Consider the following 23,754-nt stretch of genomic DNA (forward strand, 5'->3'; position numbering starts at 1 on the left):
GACAAGGGGGCGTGAGCTGTGTAATATCTTTGGAAGAACATACAGAGACGGGAAGTCCCAGCACCAAGGCTCCCAGATTACAGCAGGCATCCAATGAGCAGGGGAAAGGAGGGAGAAATAGTATTTGTGTTTTTACTGACAATTTCTCAATAGATCGTATTTTCTTTTATGCCAAGACAAAGAAAGAAGACACAAAACATAGCAGCCCAGGAGACTGGGGAAAACAGTATGATTAAATGAGATAGTAACTTCAGAAGCACAAGTGAGTTTTCTCATCCCGCAGTAAGAGCTGCTCTTTTACATGAATTAGAAGGAGTGGGAAACCTCTGCAGCTTTCATTGATGGTTTCCTTGGCTTCATAGAAAAGGTCCCCAGACAAGAAATCTTAATTCATCACTTAGCATTTCTCAGGAGCCACCTACAACCCCAGCCCCACACTGAAGTAATGAATGATGCAGTTCCAAGCAATCTCAACTGGCCTGGTATCTTTGTCCTCCTTGGCACTACACATATTGCAAGGTCCTGTTTTCTCTCTCTGGCTCCATATATGCTCCCCGATCAAGCTTTCCTGTGCTTCCGCTCTTACCAGTGATCCTCACATAGGAAGCATCATTTTCACTGACACGGCTGCTGTTTGTCACTGAAGTGTCTGGTTTGGAGCCCAACCAGAGAACACCCATTTCTGACAAGCTCCAGGGTAACTCCGATGCTGTTGATGTACCACATTTTAAAGGCCAATGTTGTACATGAATCCATTCTCTCGAATCTTTCCTTACTTTTCTCTGGGGTAGAAGTTATCACAAAGCAACAACTCTCTCTTTGCCCGCAACTAGGGTACATTCCCTTTCTTCCTTCCTTATTTTTGTGTTTTTTGAAGCCTTCTCCACAACATATATACTCTTCTCTCATGTCCTTGAAGAGAATGGTCCTTTAGTTACTAATAATCAACTGAAGCAACTCCCTCTCCCTCACACATGTGTTAAGCAGTCTTCACTTCTAAAACTCCCCTAGTTTAAATTTCCTCCCACTCATTCCCTGACAACTAGCTTACATCCACCGAAGAGCCATGCTTCTGGTTCATCTCTATGCCCCTTCCATGCATGGTGGCTTTGCCTCTTGTGAAAGAGGCCCCCTTAAGACAGTCAACTACGAATCATTGTCCCTGAGAACTGCTCCACCTTTGAAATAGCAAATCTTAAACTCACATACTGTGAACAGAACACAACCTCACTCTGCAATTTCTGTATTTTGTAGTGGGACTCAGCCTATTCTTCGATAAAAAAACAAACAACAAACACCTGAGTATTTTTGGCTTCTCCATTCACTCCAGGCATCCTCTCAACCCTTTTTCTTCTCTTCCTGAGATCCAAACCAATTCACATTAGTTTTCTTCTTCTCCCAGTTTCTCTTCTATCATATTTTTTGCAAGCCTGCACTTCTGGAATTGTCAGGGCAAATCACACACCTTTCAACCAAATAAGACTGTTAACATGACTGTTCCTTCTGCCATGTTCCACATATAACCTATTGAGAAATAAATCCTTTTGGTTCTTCCATTAGCATATTGAAGATCTGATTACCTCTTAGCAACTGTCCAATAGTGACCCTGTTATAAACAGCAGCCCATTGCCTATCAATTGCTATGCCCATCTATTTCCACTTTATAATGTTCTGGGCCTGTTCGCATCACAGCAATAGGAATGACCTCTAAAACATCAAGCCTAATGATGTCACTCTTCTGTCCCAAGTCCTCTAGGGCATTACATCACAATGCCAGATATGGTCCCATCCTATTAATGACTAGACACTACTAAATCTGCCCAGAGCCCCTGGGAACTCCTCCCATGTGTCTTCTCCACTCCCCACTCCTCACAGATAGGAGCCAATAATCACAAGCCTCTACTTTCTCTTCTTCAAACATCCTCGAGCCTACCCTGCTACTTTTGAAAATGGTCCTTTCAAAGACATTTGTGTGACTTCCTTCTTCACTTACTTTCCCCAATTCTGGCCTCTGCCTATGCACCACCATGCCCCATTTATTATCTCCACGATAGGTATCATCACTTGAGATATGTATTTTACTGTTTTGTTGCTGTTGTCTGTGGCCCCTGCTGATATATATATATATATTATATATATATATATATATATATATATATATATGGTATTTTTGCTCCTACAGCAGACTCAAACAAGGACTAAATATTTGTTGAAGGAGCTCACAAATCCATGAAATTGATTACAAAAATTGATTCTGTGTCCAATACTAACAACTGATAAATGTCTGCATGGTGACTAATTCCAGGAGACAAGCACACCTGTGGGAGAATCAAATAAAGGAATGGATGCATTTGTGTATCAACCAGGAAGGAGGGCAGCTGCTGGGGAAACAAAGGACAAGCGCCAGCCTTCCCTTGGTGAGATTCCATGGAGAACTTGCAGGATAACATGACACAACCTTCACACCAGACAACAAGGTTTATCTCCTCACTAAGAAATGCTTGCTTCAGCTCCAGGAGGCTGGTCCCAGTAAGCGGGCAATAGACACTTACACAGTAGCTGGCGTGTTACGATATGGTAAAACTCTTCTTAGAACGTATGTAGTAGCTAGCTTTGGATAAACACAGACATGAGGGATAGTATCTGGGAGCTGATGTCACACTCTGGGTCAAATCCCTGCCTGTCCTTCGCTTTAAGCCCAGACCCAAATGAGTTATATTTACGATCACCATATGGGTTTGCGGAGACAAAGCATATGGGGTTTTCTTTGGAAGGACTATATTAATTTGCAAGGACGCCCTCAATTAGTCTAACTCATTAATCTCCAGACTTGCTCTGAGCAGGACTCCTTCCTGGTTGAAGGGTAACAGGACCTGGGACTGCTATTTTATTCTGTCTGCACTAAATTGTCTTCTTGCACCTCCAGTTCTTTCGTTAGAAAGCAAAACAGGTAGACAACACATTTAGGCCTCCTGTACTAGAACTTACAGGCGGGAGCCCTCCAGAGAAGGAGCTAACTACCCTCTACCACATGTCCTGTAGAGGTCATCATGCTAATTGTCATTTCTCCTGTTTATCTCCTTCTTACTGCTTTCTCCTCAGCCAGCAGTTCCATGGCAGCTGTTGTCTCTCCCCAGACACCAGTGAACACCAGACAGAAAAGCACCTTCTTCAACATGGTGTGGAGGTGCTATGGATCTCCCAGACAGGCTCTCATCTTGAGGTGTGTGACACAGACCCTGTCTTTGCCTTCATGGAGTTTAAGAGACTTTCGAGGCTCAGATCCTGTGAGCCAGCTCCTCTCCCGTTAGGAAGAAGGCCACCTGCCACATATGTGTGGGTTTCTCTTCTTCCACTGTGTCCCACTGGACATGGCCCTAAAAGGGGGAATTCTGCCTTTTCTAAAGTAGCCCCTTTCTCCACCAGTTTGCAGAGACAATGTCCTGTTGAGTCTTTCACCTAATAACACTCTCTGTTTGTCATAATAACATTATAAAAATAAATGGGAATTGGGATCAAATATGGACTGGGCATGTGGGTTCTGTTAGACTCTTTGTAACCTCAGGCACCTTATTTACTTGGAATTTCAATTTCATCATATGTAAAACAAGGACAGTGTTGTGCTTATTGCTTCATATATAGAATATTGAGTTCTATCAGAGAACTATCAGGCTTCATGCTTGGTTGCCAATAACTTATTCCTAACACATTTACTTATTATTCACTATGTACTAAGCACCATTTTGCTTTTACTATTTTAAGTTTAATGATCTCATTCAACTCTTGCTAGATCCTTCACATTGGGGGTACCATTTTCCCCATTTCACGTATGAGTAAACTGAGGCATGAGATAAAGGAAGCTGTTCAAGTTCTAGTAGGTAGATGGTGGATCAGGAATCTGAACTTAGACTGTTGTCTCCAAGGCTAAGTACTTATGTGAGCTGTCAGTCAATTATACTGTCTCCTAGAGATTGGGGACACACAGTACAGAAAAGGGGACTTGCCTCAGGCCTTCAAGACACTCATTGGCTAGGGAGGTCAAAAGAAACTAAGCACATCCTTATAAAAATGGAAAGAAATGTCTTATAAGTCAGAAACATAGTACTGTGAGGGCACGTAACAGAGGAGAAGGGGACACTTGATTTGAGATTCCAGGCTGAGTTGAGTTAGCCATTTGGAAAGGTACAGAGCATTTGAAGTAATAGGGCCTAACATTTGCAATGACCCTATAATAGAAGTGAGACCTGTATAAGAGGTATTGAGAAAGGTAGTAGGACCAGAATGAAGAGATTGATAGGGTAGTGGGGAGTTGGCAAGTAGGTGCTGAAGAAGTAGACAGGGTCACCCACTTATCTCCCAACAGGCCTTTTAAATATTCATGTCACAAGAATAAAGGCAGCCCATTAAGTGATTGTTATTAGAATGTATTTTATTATAGTCAGATGTCTTTGAAAATACTGTGCGCATAACAAGCCAATATGATTAACTATAAACAATATTTCCCGAAGTTGTACAGTACTCAAAGGTCAGTGGTTTGAATTAAAGCAGAGCTAGGTGGGCAGCCCATTTTGGGGACCCCATCCCTGTTGCAGAGAGCTGTCATTTCACTTTCTGATAAAATCCTGCATGTTTGCTCTACAAAAGTTAGACAAAGTGAGTAGGTCTAAATCACTCTTTTCTAAACGATTTTCATCATCGGGCTGTCGCCCTGCAGCATTCTGGGACTATGCCCCTCTTGGTCAAGATGTTATATGCATAGCCAAGAACTATATGTAGGATAGTGAGGGGCATCAGACAATAAACTTAGCCATGGTCTGCCCCTGATTGGAATCCATGGAACCAAAGTGTTCAGTGTCTCTGTTGATAAAAAGGCTTCGGTTTCAGTTCTTCCTAGTAAACTTTAGGGGCCTTACAGTTTCACCTGAATTGGTTCTGGAGTCCCAAGAAGTGGGAAGCCTAACTGAGGAATTCTGCCTTTGGAGGTGTGAAAACTTTATAACAGGGGATGATGCCAAGACCAGTCAGGGAGCATCTCGTGTGTGCTGGAGCATGACTGAGAAAAAGCTTCCTAGTGGCCCAGGACCAAGGCCAGTGAGGGAGCTTACACTGAAGAACTGGCGCATAATAACTTCAAAGTATGGAGTTACTGACTTAGGTGCACTGGAGGAGGGTTGACGACAGATAATTCCAAGTCTGCAGCCTTGTATGCTTTAGTTCAGAACAAACTTTCAGATGTACAAGCCCTACAAAGAGCAAGTGGTCCATCCGTGAGGGCAGAGACGACAGGTTCTTTTTCATGGACCTAAGCACCTACTTACCTGGGGACCTTATCAATGTCTGCTGCTGACTCCTGCCTGGTGGACTGTATGGGACAGCAGAATGCAGTGAAACCCTCTGCTGCAGCACAAGGCCCAGCAGTACTGGCAGAAAACCCAAGCTTCAACCTTGAGCCTGGATTCTTTGTTCCTGTCAAACTCCAGGTCACGCTGTGCACCCTTTGGCTACCGGTTCCTTAGCATGGCAAGGGTAACTAGTTGGGCAATCATGTGTAGACATTGCTAACCTCAGTGTCCCTTACCTTGGGCTTTGACGTCATCCACCACAGGACACGGCGTCTTCACAATCACATCACTTGGCCTGGAACGTCGCCCTGTGTTGTCCACTCCCCAGAGGGTGAACCTTGCAGAGAGGTAGGAAGGTAGCATTATTAGAAGGAAATGTCTGCGGGTTGGGGTTGAGCAACTCTGTCTTGAGGTCCAGTTTTGTCTAAATAGGAGGCTGGTATGCTTACTGCTCCCGTCTAGCACTCTGGTGAGAGAGCAGTGGCATGAAGCCTTCGGCTGGTTCCTGTGGTCTGTGGTTGGAATGTACTGTCTTGAGTGATGTCTGATAGAAAGCATCATAGTGAAGGGCACTTCATCTCCACATGGAACCCCCAGGCCAGCATCATCAGCACCATTGTTGGAAATTCTCAGGCCCAGTTCAGAGCTACTCAATCTGATATGGGGACTAGAAACCTGTGCTTTACCAAGCCTTGAGACTTTCAGGTGGCTTGTTCTCCTTTTTTCTTTCCAAATTATTTATTTATTATGCTACCTAATTATTCTTCCAAAAACATGATGTTCAAAGAGATATGATCTCAAGCCCACAGTTTCTTCCTTACTCAGAATCACAGAGGATAGGCAGAGTGAGGGCCTGCATGCCCCAAGATGCCACATACCTTTCTCTTCCCTCCCCAGTCTCATGACACTGTAGGCTTCATCCTAGCAAAATCCCGGGTCTAGTTAGACCTAAAATGTGACAGCCTGCTTTACTCCAAAAGACATGGACCAGACCAGAGCTGTTGGATACCAACAGGACTTTCTCAGCAGGTGGATCAGGGCCAAGCATCCAGCTTTCTTATCAACAGAGAGGGTTCAGAGCACCCCACATATTTATCTCATGCCCTGCTCTTAAGCCTTGCTCAATGACCTTGCTTGGTAGAGCCAGCACTAAGGGCCCCCTCCCACCACATGCACCTTGACTCCAAACTGAGCATCTTGCCACCTTTCTCCTGCCACGCCATCCTGGAGGGAGCATGGGCTGCACTGACACTCCTGATCCCCACCCTAGTCCTGGCAGCCATGATATGTTCTCCCATTGGACTCTGTGTACCTCATTAGCTTCTTGGTCCTGTTCCTAGAATTGTTCCCAAGACCCTCAAACCTGTAAATGGTACACCCGAGCTTTTTGGAACTAGATTCATTTCTGAACCCATTCTTTTTAACCCAGTCTCGTAGCACATTCAACTATGGTTCTGAAGGGTAGACCTAGAGGTAGCATAGGTACCCCCATGCAAACTTACACCTCATGGTGTATGTGATTCCCATACTAAGTCATGTTCTCTGGGACCTCTAATAGTATGTTTAGTTAGAAATCCCCGGGATTCAGTAGGGAACCAATCTATGTTTTGGGAATCTGAGACCCTTTTAAGGTAAGAGGGGTCTTTTTTTTTTTCTGCTGTTTTGTCTCCAAGGTTTGCTCTTTGCTGCCGACTCCCTCGGTTCTAGCAGCTGCTCTCGGGAGAGCTAGGAGATGCAAAGCCCTGATCCTTGCAGGCTGACACTCCAGACTGGCCTGGGTGTGGTCTCGGGTTACAAGCATAGCCCTGTTCCCCTAGTGTTCCTCTTCCTTCAGCCTACAACTCCAGGTTAGGCTACTGCCACCTGCCAGTAAGCTGAAGGCAGCAACCTCAACTTAATGGCCACTATTTGCAGCCCATCATAATTTAATCCTGGATCCTTAATTCTTAACTTTCTCTGAACTACAATATCCTATTCCTTGGGTACCAAACTGACTGCCAGATGGAGCCTGTCTTTCAGTTCCAGCTAGTCCACACTCCAGGCAGCGTTCCTGCCTATCTTGTCTTGCTATACGTTCCAGCTACACCATATCTGATCCCGGACTGGGACAAAGCTGCCCCTGTTGGCGTTCAGCATCACGTACTTTGAAAGGCCGTTAGTGTGAAATGCAAGCTGCCAAGCTCCGATTATTTTGCAGCACAATTTATTTTTTAATACAAGGCAGATACTAGGAAAGGAAATGCCTCACACAACTTTCCAAGTACAGACAGAGCTTGACCTTAAGAACCATTCCTCAGCAGGCCCAGCCCTTCCCCAATGCCCCCCCTCCCCAAGCCCCCAGAAAGGGAGAGAACAGCCAGGGTGTTTGACTACTGAAGGTTGAGGAACACTTGCCACATTTTCATGTGGAAATGCCACGTGCTGGCATGTCAGGGAGGCCTTCTCTGTTTGTTGTTAGCCTTTTCATCCCGCTGCCGTAGCACCCTCAAAAGACAGCAAGAGGGTTAGCTGGAATTACTGACAGAGGAGATAAGCCTGGCTCTAGATCCAGAGGGCTCATGTGTAAGTCCGTTTACTGCTTCTTCCAACGCTTCTGGGCTCCCTCCCCAGCCACAGGCTGGGACCTCTCAGTGCGTAGTTAGCGACGTGGTGATGACACGGGCGGAGGCATATGTGCGTGGGAACTGACACAGACTGGCTCAGGCCCTGGGTCGGGGCCTTAAAGGTCTGGGGCCTAATGCTAAGGAAGACCGTAAGCCTGTCAGGGGCTGGCTGCATTGCCCGCTGCTTTTCTGTTTTCCTCCAGCCACCATGTGGTGGCTTTGTTGATCCTCTGCCTCAGACATGCTTCTCTATCATCTGTCTGCTGTAATGTGCTCAGAAATGCAAATCTCTCCTCCCGGCTGGCAGTGTGGGTGAGACGGTAGTGGGAGGGGCAGTACCTACCCTAAAATGAAGATGTTGGATCCTGTACACTTTAAGGGGTTCTTAACTGTGTTTGTGCCACTTGGTCCATTGTCAAAATGCTTCTTACATGGCATTAAATAAAATATATGACAAAGAAAGCTGAAAGTCAGATGTAACCCCATAATCTCCCAGGGGGACCAGCGCTCCAATGCACGATAATGCTCCTAGTTCCTGGCAGAATAAATTGGGGTGGCCTGGAAGTAGGACTCAGTGTGTGAAAAAGAGAAACCCTGCTTCAGCTCCTAACCATTGTGTACATCCCTATTGTGTGATTCTGGGGAAGTTATTCAATTCTACTGAACCTCAGTTTCTTCAGTTATGGAATAGGAATAAGTCTTGTCTCATAGGACCAGCTGTCTATATGCGATGGGTACCTTTCTTTTAATCCGAAGTGAAGAAAAACCAAGTGCAGGGAAGCTAAGGGTCATATTTAAAGTCACTTTATGGTTAGACGCAAAACCAGGTTTGCTGGATGCTTTCTTTGTCCCAGGGATGGAAGTACAATGATTCCTCGCTCATCAACAAAGAGAAATATTGTGGCATCTAGGACACCTCACTTTTTCCCCAAACACACTGTGTCTTGTGTTCAGGCTGCCCCAGGTTATTCTGTCAGGATCTAGGAATATCATCTTGCTAAAGCAAGAACTGGCTCCCCCACTGGGGGCTATGAAGTTACAGCTGAGGTTCAGCTAGGTTTTCCAGCGATCTGCACTGCCACCTAGTGGAAGCCGGCTGTCCTTTACCCTGTCTCTCCCACTCCTGTAATCGGCATTGACAGGAAGTAGATGATTTACAAAGCTTAGGAAGTGAACCCCAGCTCAGCAAGGATATTGAATATGGGAGAGGATCTTAGCTCTCGGGTCTTTGACCAGGAAACAAAGTCAAATCAGCCAACTTGAGGAAAGGCCTAGACTTAGTAAGGGTCTTTCTGAAGGAGAGTATTGCCCACCTCTTGCTCCTCTAGACCTTCTGACGTCCTAGTTAACAGGTAAGATGGACTGATAGGGGTTAGCGCACCCTCACTACAGGTGGTCATGTGAGTCACATTATGATACTTTAAAAAGCAGATTGCTATCCTTCAGATGTGTGTTCCTTTGTTATGAACCCTTACTCTGTAGGGCCACAGCTGTCCACTATCAAGAGCGCTTTTATGGATCATGTCATCCTTGTCCAAAGAACAGACAGATAGTCGCTGGTACTGACATTGCCATCTTTGTGTGTGTATCCAGTCCAGTTTCTCAGAGCTCATTTGTCTTTATGTATTTCCCTTTCATCCTGCACAGGCCTGAGCTACATCTCTTATTTCTACATGAAAGATGCACAGCTAAATATCTAAGTTCATCACGATCAACGGCACTCAGACTTCTAGTTCTTTCCATCTTTGAACTCCCCAAGAGTGAAAGTGGGGATGATTTATTCTGGAAACCTTGACTCCATGCCTGTGACCTCATCTGTAAACTGTTAGATGTTTTTCATACTGATGGGGTCAAAACACTTCCGAACTGTATCACTATGAATTCTGTGTTAGACCCTGAATTTTTCCATCATGACTTAGATTCCATCACTGAATCTCCTCTTTTGGCATCTTTTATGTCTTTGCTCACAAATATTTTACAGTTGTTCCCAGGGCTCAGGAAGAGACGGGAAGAGTTCACAGAGAACATAGGGATGTTCCAAGCATGGTGATATAATTCACTCCATTTTCTTTGAAGAAAAATGCTGACCAGCATCTAAACTCTATAAATTATTACAGAACCACTGGAGAGAGCTTTCTCACACATAGTTCTTGGCATTGTCCTCCTTTAGTTAAAAAAGTGGCTTTTCTCTGACATACATCTTTCACTCTGGTGTCCCAGGCTCATGTCCTTCCATTTCTGTTTACTCCCCATCCGCTTCAGACCTCCTGGACACCCGCTGCTCCCCTTCACGCCTCTCTACCTTTGCCTGGGGGTTTCTAACCTAGTGTGCCTTTTCTACTTCACAGTAGCTATTGGATTCTATACAATCACATTTAGAATCTAGACACCAACTCTACTTAGAATAAACCAATTCCTTCTTTCTTTCCAACATGTCCCTGGCCTTCTAACCAACATGTATTCCATTTTGCCTTGGGTCACATTTATCTGTTTATGCCATTTGTATATTGTAAAGTCTTTGATGACAAGACTTCTTCAGGAAGTGTTTCCATAACGTCTACTGAGATTTGACTGCAGAGGCTAAAAATCTCTTGCCGCATCTTTGAAGGAACTCAGGCAACGAAGGGAGCCCGCAAAGATCCCAGAACTTTCTGGGTAAGAAATCGTTTTAAGGTGCACCTACTCACATGTAAATGGTGTCAGGTTCCAGGCATCGGATGATGAGAGAAATGGTGGTTAGCTGCTTGTCTGGCACCTGAGATGGCATGGCACACGGAGCTTTGGCTCCAGAGATGATGTCGTCTACAAAGCTCAGCACTGTTTCTGCACAAATGAAAAAGGATGGGGAAAGTATAAAAAACAGAGATGTTCCAGCAGTGAGAAACACTCTGAAAGCTTGTTGAAACTTCTTAAATTCTCAGTGGACAAAGGAGACCTTGTTTTGGGGGTGGTTTTTTGTTGTTGTTGTTGTTGTTGTTGTTTGTTTTGTTTTGTTTTGTTTTCTGGCCATTTCACTGTTAGTCATTCAGCTGAGAGTCATTTCTCCAGAGTTAGATCAAGGACTACTAAGGCAAAATGTACATGCCACATCTGTGAAACATTTTTCCATGAGACACCTTGACATTGATAGAGAACAGATGTGCTGGTCCCTGAGCCCTAACAGACCATACCAATACCTATACATACAAAGGGAAGAACCCCAGAAACAGCAACGGAGAGCATTCCATGCCCCAAAATGTTTCTCCAAAGCCTCAATCCCAAATTTACTAGAAGCTCTGAGATTGTGAACATCTTCATCCTTAAGGAAGACTGTATTTTATGTGAAAGCCTTAGGATTATTTATGCTGGCTTTTCTCGGATGTGTAGGCAGCAAAGTAGTAAGGCATGGGACTCTTATTTCTGTGGGTTCTTTCTACTCATGTAAGGCTTTCCTTTTCTCTCGGGCCTTGACAAAAGTCAGTTTGCTTTAGGACAAGTCATGGATCAAGAGCATCTGTTTGTACATGCCTTTGCCTGGAGGGGGTTATTAGCAAAGGAATTTTTTTTTTCTGTAATCATGGCAGTGGTTAGCAGAGAATTGTTTCTTAATTGTGGGCTAGGATAACTGGTGTCCTGTGTTGCTGCTGCTTGCGAGTGTGCCTCGAGGCAATGAAATGGACGCCTCTTTTATAAATAAAAGAAAAGCAAAATCAAAACAAGACTGTCAGCTGCTCACTATGCAAAAACTCTTAAATGGACAAGATGGCTGCTGCCTAGAAGAGGCACTAGCTCTTTCTTTTCTGCATCCATGCGCTGCCCTGAAATACCAGGAGCCTGAAGCAGTGCCATGAGGAAGAGCATTCTTTCCTTCTCTTCCTTTTCCTCCCTTGGAAGAAGACTAGGCAGGGGATGGAGACCGCGCTCACCTGTCTCGACTTTGGAGTGGTCCATCCGGTCCGTGACTTTCTCTTGACGGATCAGGTAATCTACAATCTGCACTCCAATGGGTGGCTCCGAATGTTCCCACTCCAGGACCACGAGGGTGCTGCTGGGTTCATGCACCGTGGAAAGTCTCAGCCTGAGTGCAGAAAAGAAGGAAGATGAATTGGGGACCCAGCTGGGACCTGCGTCACCCTTTAACTACCATCTCAACTGCCTCAGTACAAACTCTCTCTGAGGACTGGTCTCCTTCACTAGATGCTGAAGTTCCTGAAGATTTGGGTGCTTTATATTTGGATCTCTTGAATGAATAACAGTCTCCATAGTACGTGTGTTTGGTAATTGAGCTTTACTGATAGGTCCCTTTTATATAGTTGGAAATCTCATTTCTGGCTTTTCTCTTGGGGAATACTAGGCAAACATTGTGCAATGAGCACTTCAAAGCCCACTGAAGGTGGCGTTCAAGAGAATCTTGCATTGATAAAGGCACAGTTAGTGCCTTTCAGTCCCATAACCCCCAGGATCTGGCAAGCCCTGCTTCCCCCTCCTTTTTCTGCTCTGTCTCCTTCTCCAGTCCATCTTCTCAGAACCTCAGAACAGGCTCAGCTTAGAAGTGAGACTCTAAGGTGAAAGTTGGCTGCTGCCACATTCTCTTTGGGGTGATGCCCCGAGTCTGCTGCTTGGAACCTGAACTCCTGTTTCAGTCCCAATTTGTCACTAGTTTCAGTTTGCAGTCACTTCATTCTTCTCAAGCTGTCCTTTGACTCCTGCTTTGCCCTGCTAGCTCACACCTCTCTGCATATTACCAAGAGTCAGTAATCAATGCTGAAGCTCACTGGTGTGGATCTCCTGGCCATCCAAGAGCTATCCATTTACTTCCTTGTTCTAACTTCTGTAGATGGCTCATGTTACCTTCTTGCTTCCAATTCCTCATTTCTTTGCAGACCACTCTACTGTGAGGGGTTTCCCAGCTTCTGCTCACTGTAGCCTTCCTCTCTCCCAATGTCCCTAGCATTCACCCACATCATTATCCTTGGTCTCTCCATCTCAAAAAATGTCTGCAGCCCTAGTCTTCCCACCTCCTAGACAGCTTGCAGATACCCCTCATGGCCTCAAGACCACAGGACAAGAACAGCAGAGCTGAATCACACCAAACAACCTGCAACGTCCAGTTTCAACTCAACAAATCCATCATCATGTTTTTTGGTTCTCCAAGGCTATGCAGTGGTACACAAACCCATTCCAGACCTTCTTTTATGCAATTTAATGAGTATCAGAAACACACAATAATGAATGTGATAAAACTTTAGCATGAAATCAAGGGATGCTGTTTGGGGAATAGGAAGCAGTTTAGCTAGTAGGAAAATAATAGGAAACACATGGTCATCTGTTAGTGGCCACTATGAAGGAGTGCATAGCTTGCATATGACATTAGGATGGAAGAGACCCAAAACAGTGCGGATATTGACAAATTCATTAATTAGAGTCATATGCAGAATGCTATTTTGAAGGGAAAAACGCATTAGGAAGCTTAAGTTAGTAACTAAGCTTTCTGAGAACTCAGATTCTGTGAAAATAAGAGCTAAAGCCAACCCCTATTGAGAAATAGGAGTGTGTATGATTTACGTGGATTTATGTAAAAGTAGAGTACATTTCTATTTCCAACTGCCAATTAAAGTGCAAAAAACTAAGATCTGTTACTGACAGGAAAAGTTTTAATAGACGTTTCTCAGGTATGATACCCAGCTCAGCTTGATCTTTAGTTATCACATTTAATTAATGCATGTTTATATCCAATCAGCCTTAGACACAGTGGCTGGATCTTGTGTCCCTCCATTCGATGGTTTCCGTGTTATTGGGTAGCTTTCTTACCTGTTGAATTGGTCTAACAGCACAAACTCTCTTAATGGCTCCCTTACTACCACATGAAATGACTTTTTATTAACTAGGAACTTGTTTTTATTTTGATTCGGATAGCCAAGTTACAACTACCAGGAGCAAGAAGTCAATGGCTGGAGCATTTAAAGGCACCTGCACAGAGAGTAGATTGGCTTCCACTGATGATCCGTTGGTAAAAATTACCCTCTTTCTCAGTTTCTTCTTCTTCGGGTCTGCTCTCTAATATCTGCCTTTACCTGCAGATCAGCGGGCAGCCTCCATCCTAGGATTTCTGCCAATGGTCCAGTGCTCTTTGTAACTAGTACTCTAGCTGCTGCAGGTCTTGACTCTCACTTTGGGCTTTCCTGAACCTATGAATCCATGGGGTCGTGTGCCCCCACCTTGTTCTACCAGCACTGTTTCACAGAAATAACATTTTGTGTCTTTACCACTGGGAACACCTCATTATAGGAAGACCTGAATTCCTGCATTGGGGCCTGGCTCCACATCTCGGCTCGTTCTGTTTAAGCTTCCCATGAGAGATTAGGAATGGATGTGTTCATTCTCAGGCACCTCTGAAGTACCTCATGCCATCCTTAAATACAGACACTTTCTCATGTCCATGCCAGGCCTCTGCCCTGCATAGTGCATGTTGCTAAGAGAGCAGCCATGTTCAGAGCTACGACTCTATCTACCATTTTTCTGACGTGGGTTGAACGCTTGCTATCACTAGGCTTTATTTCCTTTACAGAGATCTACCTGCCTCTCTACCTACTGTACATCCACACAATTATCCCTCAATAGCTGGAGGCCAAGCTCAAATGGGATGGGTCTTCTCCTCAACTCTACACACTCCCTGATGGGTCCCTTCTCGGCTGTGGTTCATTCTCACAGTAAACAGTCTTCTTGCCATGTTGGCTCTACCTAAACCCATTTCAGTTGTGTGCTTTCTTGTACTACACTTGCTCTCACCTATCACCTGCTTCTTGCTGTCTAATTTTGGATAAAATTCAATCCTCTTGAAGCCATTTCCTGGTCCATTGGTTGGCAGTGTGGTGATGAGAACGTTTCCCTACCCCATGTAGTGCCTGGAACCTACAATGTCTTTGAGACGTAGCAGAGTTGTTGGGCTTACTAAGACCTCCCTATAGGCCTCTAAATCTCCCATAGCAACCATATGTCTATTCGTATGACTCTCTAACCATGTTGTCTTGCTTTGTCCTCCATATGGAAGGCATTTACTAGCTATTTGCTCCACAAAGTCTTTAGTGTTGCCCAAATGCAGGCTCAATGAACAGCTCTTCACGTTTTTAAAATGTGAGATTTGTCACACAACTTCCATTAAATGGCTTGTGTGCCTGCTCCTTCTAATATACTGAAAGTTGCCCGCAGCAGCAACTGTACCACATTCTTCTTTCCAGTCCCCAGCACTCTGGCTATTTTTTGGAGACTAATATCTACTTGATTCTATTTTTGCATAATAGTGTTAAGGCATTCATGCAGGAGGGGGCATGGGAAAGGAACCATACACAGGCTGTGGGAGGGGTGCACAGGTGGGGAGGCCATCCGCTCCGAAAGCAGTGGAGTCACACCGACACCAGTCCTCGATGACATCTCCAGTCCCTGAGCACCAGAGAGAGCTCATGGTGGCCTCCTGTAAGAGCTGAACAAAACAAAAAACAAAGAGTAAGTGTTAGGAAACCATGGCTAGACAGGTCATTACCATGAGACCTAGCATCAAGGGTCTATGTGGTCCTAAATCACTTCCAGAGAAAAGGCTGTATCAACATGATATCACCATTCTTTAGCCTGAAACTGTGTTGCAGAAGATGGAATCTAGGAAAACCGCAGCCCTGTAGAATACCTGGGGTGTCACTCTCCTGTTAGAGTAATAACTCATCTCTATAGTTTGAGTTGTCACCTTATAAACCAAGAATGATGACACATGCCTATAATCCCAACAGTTGGAGGCAGGAGGATCAGAAGTTAGAGGTCAGTTAGATGCAAGTTTGAGGCCTGTCCTGACTAGAAATCTTGTCTCTAAATAAAGACATAAAAATAAATTGTAACATGATTAATAAAAACCCAGAAACAGATATTGGGGTTCAACATGAAGGTCAGAAAAGCAAAACAGCTAACCACTGGACTGAACAGTGTTGTAATTAATATTTTTACATGTGATTATTTGGGTCTGAGTAGCTGGGAGACAAAAGTGCAATCTCCATTTGCAATAAGTAAATAAGTAAGTAAGTAAATAAACAAATAAATAAATAAAGGCTTTTTTTCTTTGAAAGTAAGTCAGCCTCTGCCTTCCCCTCATTACTCTCTTTCACACCTCCTACTGTGGGCATCAGTAACAGGGATGTCTTACCTATACTTCCCTCTACCCAGAGCAACTTTGCCCTTCTTCGAATGCCTCTCTCTGCACTCACACCTGCCCTGTTCATCCTGCCCTTGTCCTTCATGGTGTCTCAGCCCGTTTTGTGATCCGATTTGAATACATATGTGGTTCTGCTTTGGGTTGTGATTAGACATCAAGCATTTTCCTTAGAGTGTGACTGGAAGAAGCTGTAGATTATAGGCTAATTTCCAAGCCTACATCAGTCTTCTGGGGATGAGAACCTCAGTTTTGTCAATCATTGCCTGTGACCTTGGACAAGTTACATACACTCAGTTTCCTTGATGATAAAAATATTACTTTCCTAGTAGGGATGTTGTGACAATTAAATGAACAGTCTGTTCCAAGTGACATAATATATGCTTCACACCTGGTACACATTATTGTTTTTGAATGACAGAGTTGAGGCTCACATTGAGCCTTATACATAAAAAAAAACTACAGTCTTACATAGCTCTTTATATAAAGTAAGTTCATGGAGATGTTTTCAGCAGAAAATAAAAAACAAAGATGAAATCCGACCCAAGAAGCAACAACACTTATGACAGAGGCAATTCTCTGGTGAGAGAGCAAATCCTGAGAGAATGGTGGCCTCTCAGAGGGCTCTTCTCCCTCAACTCAGATAATCCAAGGGTGAAGGTTCCAAGTCAGCTGAGCTCAGAGCCGTGTCTTGGAGGCACAGAACAGCTTCGACCTCGGCTTTCTAATGATTTTCTCCCCTCTGTCTCAGTGTCTTTTGTCCACATTGGTAAGTCAGGGGAGGGGGGACAGCTGTCCTGTAGATTGAAAAAGCATACTAAACAATCACAAGGAAAAGAAGTAAGCTGAAGAGGGGAATGGATGGAGAGGGGAAGAAAGAAAGGGGAGAAGGGAGAAGGATCTGACTCCATGAATATCTATATAAAGAGTCATCACATATATCCTATTCTTTCAGAGTTTAACACTGGTTACTTAAGGTTATGAGCTGGACTAAGGGTTAACTGTCTTCCTCCCAAGACCAAGAGTCTCTGAGAAGCAGGAAATGATTCTCAATCACAGTTATGATTTGCATAGTTTCTATTTAATAAGAACCCCTTGGATGCTAACTCTTGGATAGATGGTACTAATGAATTACAGTGAAGGACTCTGGGAGTGAGAGTTAGGTACTTGCTCAGGATCACAGGCTAGAGAGTGGGGCAGTGCCAGGGACTGAGCTCTGCATAGCTCACGGAACTTCTTAGGCTCCTTCCATTGTGTCCCCTTAATCAGCATTGAGGCCACCAGCAAGTCACTCACTTTATGCTTTTCTGACTGAAATTCAAACCAAAGGGCAAACTTTTTAAAACTAGGAAAACAGGCTCTTTGAAGCAGACAGAATAAGATAAAGTTGTACCTTCTATTTGACAGTGTCTTCAGTCAACAACTATTTGATAACCATCTACAAGGGGCCATTTCCTGTGCTAAGCATGAAGGACGTAATGACGCAAAAGAAGGCAACATGGCCCCTGTCTGCATAAATGTTGCAGCCAGATAATAAACAAGCAAACTGGATTCATGTAAATATCCAAATTTCACAATGGTGTGGCAGGATCTCCACGAGAAGGTGGGGTCCCATGGGTGCACACAGCATCAGGAGGCTGCAAACAAACGGAACCTTCATTGGGGGGAAATGGCTGGAGCTGAAGGACAGCACGTGACAGGAGACAAACAAGATGAGAACACAGGTGTATGTTTTTCTCATATATGGAAATTCCAAGAGTAATGGCCTGAAAAATCAAAGAAGAAATGCTAAGGAAGGGAAAAGGCATGAGGGAGGAAGAGAAAGGAAGACAGAATGGAGGATGAATGTGGTCTAAGTACAATGCAGGCTTGTATGGAAATGTCACACTGAAACACATGAAATTGTATTTATACATATTAGTGGTTTATTTTTTTAAGTTATCTGGTCACAAAAATCATAGCAATATAAGTAGAAAATCTAACATTAAGAAGATTGGACCCTTACTGAAACTGGACTCCTAAAGTCAACTAGAAATACCAATCTGTCTATAAGAGACGCAGTTAGGGCAAAGAAGTTCTTTTCAAGTGCCCAGGATGTAGAGCTGGCTTACGGATAGTCTGTCTGCAAGGAGAGGTTCTATCTCAAGAACAATGATAAATAAGTATAATGTTTTAAACATGGAACATGATCAGATTTTTAATATAAAAATATGACAAGGTATACATGATGCAGTTATTTTAAATGCCATTTCTTCAGGAATTTTAACTCTCCACCTTTGGGCAACATCACTCTGTGAGACTCTCCGTGTCTCCGAATTCTGGGGTGCATCAAACTGCAACAGGTTGGATGAGGCGATGTTGTGGTTTGGGTATGAAATGTCCTGTACTGGAGGCTTGGTCCAAGGTGATGATACCATTGAGAAGTGAAAAAAAAAGACACCAATTTCATTCATATATTAGTATACTGATTGATACCTAACCTAATGATAATGGGAAGTGAGTTCTAATAGAAAGACATAGGTCACCAGGACTTGCGCTTGAAAGTTACATACTAGTCGTGATGTATTCTTCATGAGTTCTTTTTGCTTCCCAGCTAGAGTGAGGTGAGAAGACTCCCATAGCAGGCACCTCTACTATCGTGATCTACCTCGCCACAGGCCCACAGCATTGGAGCTGGGCAACCATGGCTAAATCTGCAGAACTGAGACAGTCCTTTCTTTTATGTTGATTATTCCAGTTATTCTGTCACAGTGATGAAAAGCTGACTAATATGCAATAGAAAAGAAGAATCAAAATGCAACCCCCTGAACTTCCTTGAAAAGGAAGAGAAAGGGACATTCCACTTTATTAAGTGCTTGCAATTTACTAGTCCGTGCACTTCCTGGGGGATACATACTTGTTAACAAATTTAATAGAGTGTAGAAAAAGTCAATGTTGGCTATTGTTTTTATTAAGGAAGAAAAATATGAATTTTAATTCAGGTTCATCAATAGAATATTTCATTCATTTATTCATCTGTTCATTTGTTTATGCAGTAGAGCATCATCCATGTACCAACCCAGGCATTCCGTAGCAGACAAAACATTTCTCATAGTCTAGAGTGAAATAAGTAGCTAAACAAGTATGATCATAGGGGACACATGCTTTAACATGTGTGTCCATACAGTGGAAGTTCCATGAAGGGGTCTGAGTTGGACCAGGAACATGAAGGAAGGGACCTTGAGAGCTAGTGATGTTTGAGTTGAAGCATGACATGACAGCAGGAATTCTCCAGGAGCTTACATGTGACAGAGTACATTCCTGGGACAGAGACTCAGAAGTCTGAATGGCTGAATTCATGAAAGAAAATGTCCTGTGTTTGGGGAGGCCCAAAAGTTAAATTATAGAGTATATAGTACTAACAACCTAACCATGCGAGTGAAGATGAATTGCATCGTGCTTTGCAACAATGTGCTAAGTACTCTAAATTGCTCTCAATCTGAGGAATCATTAAACTATCTTGATGCAATATGGCCAGACATCCATATTGTACAGCAATTCCAGGGGTTTTAATAAAAGGACCAACAAGAAGATTGCTGCAATAAAATGTTTGATTGCAGTGAAGAGTTAGGTTGTGATGGGGTCTCAGGATATACCTGTTGCTTATGATGACAGAAAAGATACAAAGGATGACAACAGGGACACTTGTGCCATTTAATGAGATGAACATAAGTGGTATGGATTTGTGACACGAGGAAATAAGCTAACATTTGTTGGTTGAACCTATTTGTTTATCACAATCAAAGATTTTATTAAGTATGGTATCAGAGGTTATCTAATCCAACACAGGGACAATAGGCCAAAGGGTACAGACAGGAAATGAACCCACATATTAGAGGGGAAGATGAAAACCCCCACAGAGTCACCAGTGTCATGATGAGCCCCTGTCCACCCTCTCCCCAGCTTTTGGAAATTTAAACGGAGAAGGAAAGACAGAGTTACAGAGAGGGTGATGGAGGTAGACTGTGGCACACAAAGAGAAGAGGAGACTCCCCCGGTAGTGACAAAACTCCATCTCAGACTAGCTTGTCAGCATTTAGAAACTGAAGTGTTTAAGACAGGGCCAGAGAGACAGGGTCTTCCCACTCCTCTGTGGAAACTGGGTAGGGAAAATGGGGCCACTGAAGTTGAACTTCCTTAGGTATCCTGGTTTTGATTGACAGTCCCAAGGCCCTTGTGTCTCACTGAGCTCTTCTCCATCTGTATCTCTGTGCACCCCAATCCACAGGATGGTCCTGCTTAGCCCAGACCTCACTGTACCCAGACTGATGACAGAGGAAGTATTTGGTCATCAGCCACAGCAACCTGAGGGAGTATGGTGTTAGGTGGATAAGGGTAGGGCAGCCGCTGTGTTAACATAGGCACACCTTTGCATGTCCAGTGACCTCAGCACACCTTTGAGTGTCCCTGTTCTTCTTTCTTTAAGTCCCTCTCTCCTGACCCTCTTCCCACAATCTCATAACCATCTCTTTTAGACTCAGGATAAATCTGTAGGCCAGCAGAAACCATTTGTCTTTTTGTTCCTATGATAAAAAACCTGTATTTTCAAACACTCGTTGAAATATCTATGGAAGAGGCGGGTAGGTGAGAGAAACACACATGCAAAATCCCTCCTGTGGGTCTGAGCAACACCTATGAAACCAACTGGGACACACCAGGTGTCTCTTCAAAGAGAAAAAAGGAAGCAATTATCACCCCACCTGGATGGGCATCCCTGGCAGTCAGGTAAGCAAGCAGTTCACTGCTTCAGCTCACTCCCCAGCTGCCTTGCAGACAAGCTTAGAAATCTCACTCTTGGAGCCTTTCAATTTCAAGTTTGGCAAGGCCTGTGCCTGTCTGTGTTTGCTTACTCTGTCCTGTACATTGGAGGAGGTAAGGGGGCTAAAGAACGAACTGTCACTCTCTCTGCTCCTCCTACCCCCGTACCTGATTCTTAATGGCTCACTCATGTTCTCCTAAGATCTCCAGGAACAGAGAAGTAAAGATAATAAAGACAGAGAAAGGATGTCTGGGAAATATCATGGTCTTCCAGCATGATAAAACATGGAAAGATGGGCAGGAATGTGGTGTTTCGTCCTGAAAGCCTGTGATGACCAGGGTACCGGACTCTTCCAGTTTGAGGATGTTAGATCCTTCCTTCATCTGGGATGTGTACCTGACATGGCCCTTCTATTCTAGGTGCAGCAAGTTCTAGGTTGGGAGATCAGTTAGGGGAGCCAATGCATCTCCTCCAGGGGCAGACAGAGATGGTTGTCCTCGTAACCACACCCCCTTGGGAGAGGTATCACAGTGAGTTTGGTGATTGCCAATCATGTACCTTTCCTACTTCCTTCCCATCTTTCCATCTTCTTTGCTCGGTTCTGACTCCTGAATCACATTACCGTGGTATTCTGGAATGTATTACTTGATTTGACTTAATATGCAAACATGCAAATCTAGGTGCCCCTCTTAGCTTAATAAAAAGATGCTCCACTCTCGATTGTGGTGCGGAGCAAGTTCTCTGTTTTCATTACCTTCCAGAGCCAAGTGTCTCAGCCCTCTTACCCTCTGGGTCTGGTTATTGGTCACCAGTTCATAGATGGGGGATGCTCTGGTCACTTCAAGCAGGACTGGCTCGGCAGGGGTTTCAGGGCTGGACGTCACATGACACAAAGGACAAGATGAGGGACATCGTCCCTTGCTCTGGCACTCCATTCGGACTCCAGCTGCCATACGCTTGGTGCCAGAGTCTGACAGGCTGGCGATGTATTCTGGGAATGTCAGCACCTTGGGCTCTCTTTCCCGCTCCTCCGACTCATCAGATGGGGAGTTGCCTGCCAGACACAAAAGAAAAAGAACAGTGAGGGAGGCAAGATAGCAGGGACAGCCATGACTCGGTGGCTCCTGCGTTCTGAGGTCTAACACTGAGAAGTTAGAAAGCGCCACTGAGGGAGTCAAATTGTGATTTCTGTCATTCCACTTAGTTAGGGGCACAGATCTTCCCTGTGACACACAGAGTTGGCAATGGCCTTTCAAGAATGAGAATGGGTTGTTGCTTTTCTGAGAATCGTTGGCTCCACTGGTCCACCCAGAGGGATGTGTCTGTGGTACATCCATTGCCAAGAACCCAGATGACAGCAAAGTGACCGTTCTTGGCTTCCTTCATACCATCTATCTCTCCTATTATTAGATGAATGAATGACAAAATGTTTTGAAAACACACCTATGGTTTCCAAAATACATGACGCCCATCATTGGTCATAATTCCAACTGATATTTGTGGATTCTTCCTATGACATTGGGGTTGATCTAAGGTCTCCTTTGACCCTGACATTAGCATCGCAGGCTGCCTACCATTATACCCATTTCTACATATCAGGAAAAGACAGTACCGTCAAGGTCACAAACACCTTTGTGAGATTTGGCATTTGACCCCAGGAGTGTCTCGATCTAAAGTGTTTAGGTCACAGAGCAAAGTCAGCATTTCTCAGCTGTCTAATTAGCCCATGCGTTGATCATGCAGAGGGAATGATCAACAATCATTGAATCATTGAATGAACGCAATCTTTTGGCTTCTTCCAAAAGATTTTCACCGTTGTTTGCCACATAGCAGTTAGCTACACAGGCTCTTGATCTATTTTTGGTGACAAACACGAGAAATGCCTATTAGAGAATAACTGTTTGTTCCCCACACACGAAAGCCCCATTTGCTCTTTGTTCTTCAGTTCCCACGATTACCCATTTTACTCATTATCTGTAAAGGAGCCTGTGGACAGAACCCTCCAGATTTCTTAAGCTATTTCTGACAGTTGGTGTCCCAAGCAGGAAACGATTTTAGAGAGACTGCTGTGCCTTTGGAGATGGTGGGGACACACAGAATGTTCTGGTTTCCTGAGGGTGCATTAAGAATGTCATACTTGATGGGACACAGGGTTAACTGGTTGAAAGGCTTCGCAAAGCGGTTCCCGAAGGTGATTTGGAGCTATGACTCATTGGTTTAGAAAAGCAAATGTTCTCCCCCTCCTGGTGTAGGGGCTCCCCATCCTATCTGTTGCTTTCTGTGTAACATGGACCCATGTGGGGACATGGCAGGGTTCCCAATGCTGTTGGTTCCCAAATGAATTCCATCACTGTGTGGATGAGACACTTTTAACATGGGACTCTGCAAAGGACACGTTCAATGACTGTGGGCAGCACTCTGTTTAACACTTGCATTTCACTGAACCATAGATCCAGGACTGAGCCCCAGTCCCTCCTGGACTGCAGAAGAACTGGACAGCGGCACACACAGCAGAAGTCAAGGATAATGACATCCGTAGAGTCCAGACTAACCAACACCAAATCACTTCACCCACAGGTTCACCTTTATAATGTTTAGGCTTCTGAAGCTCAGTCTTGGTTCTGCACTTTGTCTTAGGCTGAGAAAGGATTACTGGGAGTATCCAAAGGGCCACAGACTAGTCGAGATCTGACCTCCTGTTTTCTTCAGACTGCAGACTGACTAGGTCAAAGTAAGCGGAGGTGAAGTAAGGTCTTTGGGCATAACTTGATGCCTGTGAAAAGTCTTTAAGATGCAGAAAACCTTTCCATCTTTGGTTTTAAATCACATCATCATCAG

At 44.2% G+C, this 23,754-nt stretch overlaps 1 protein-coding gene across 2 annotated transcripts in view; it reads right to left on the reverse strand.

The window, feature by feature from the left end:
- Astn1 (astrotactin 1) overlaps window positions 1-23,754 on the reverse strand; it is a 321,086-nt gene that overhangs the window by 11,944 nt on the left and 285,388 nt on the right. For both annotated transcript variants that reach the window (XM_087906372.1, XM_087906373.1), the window contains exons 17-21: window positions 21,702-21,970; window positions 15,271-15,404; window positions 11,851-12,002; window positions 10,633-10,768; window positions 5,579-5,679 (exon numbers count right to left, since the gene is read on the reverse strand). In XM_087906372.1, the coding sequence (XP_087762498.1) occupies window positions 5,579-5,679; window positions 10,633-10,768; window positions 11,851-12,002; window positions 15,271-15,404; window positions 21,702-21,970 (792 nt within the window). The remainder of the gene's footprint in view (window positions 1-5,578; window positions 5,680-10,632; window positions 10,769-11,850; window positions 12,003-15,270; window positions 15,405-21,701; window positions 21,971-23,754) is intronic.

Source organism: Myodes glareolus, chromosome 5 (assembly GCF_982192425.1).
Source record: "Myodes glareolus chromosome 5, mMyoGla1.1, whole genome shotgun sequence".
Taxonomy (NCBI): domain Eukaryota; kingdom Metazoa; phylum Chordata; class Mammalia; order Rodentia; family Cricetidae; genus Myodes; species Myodes glareolus.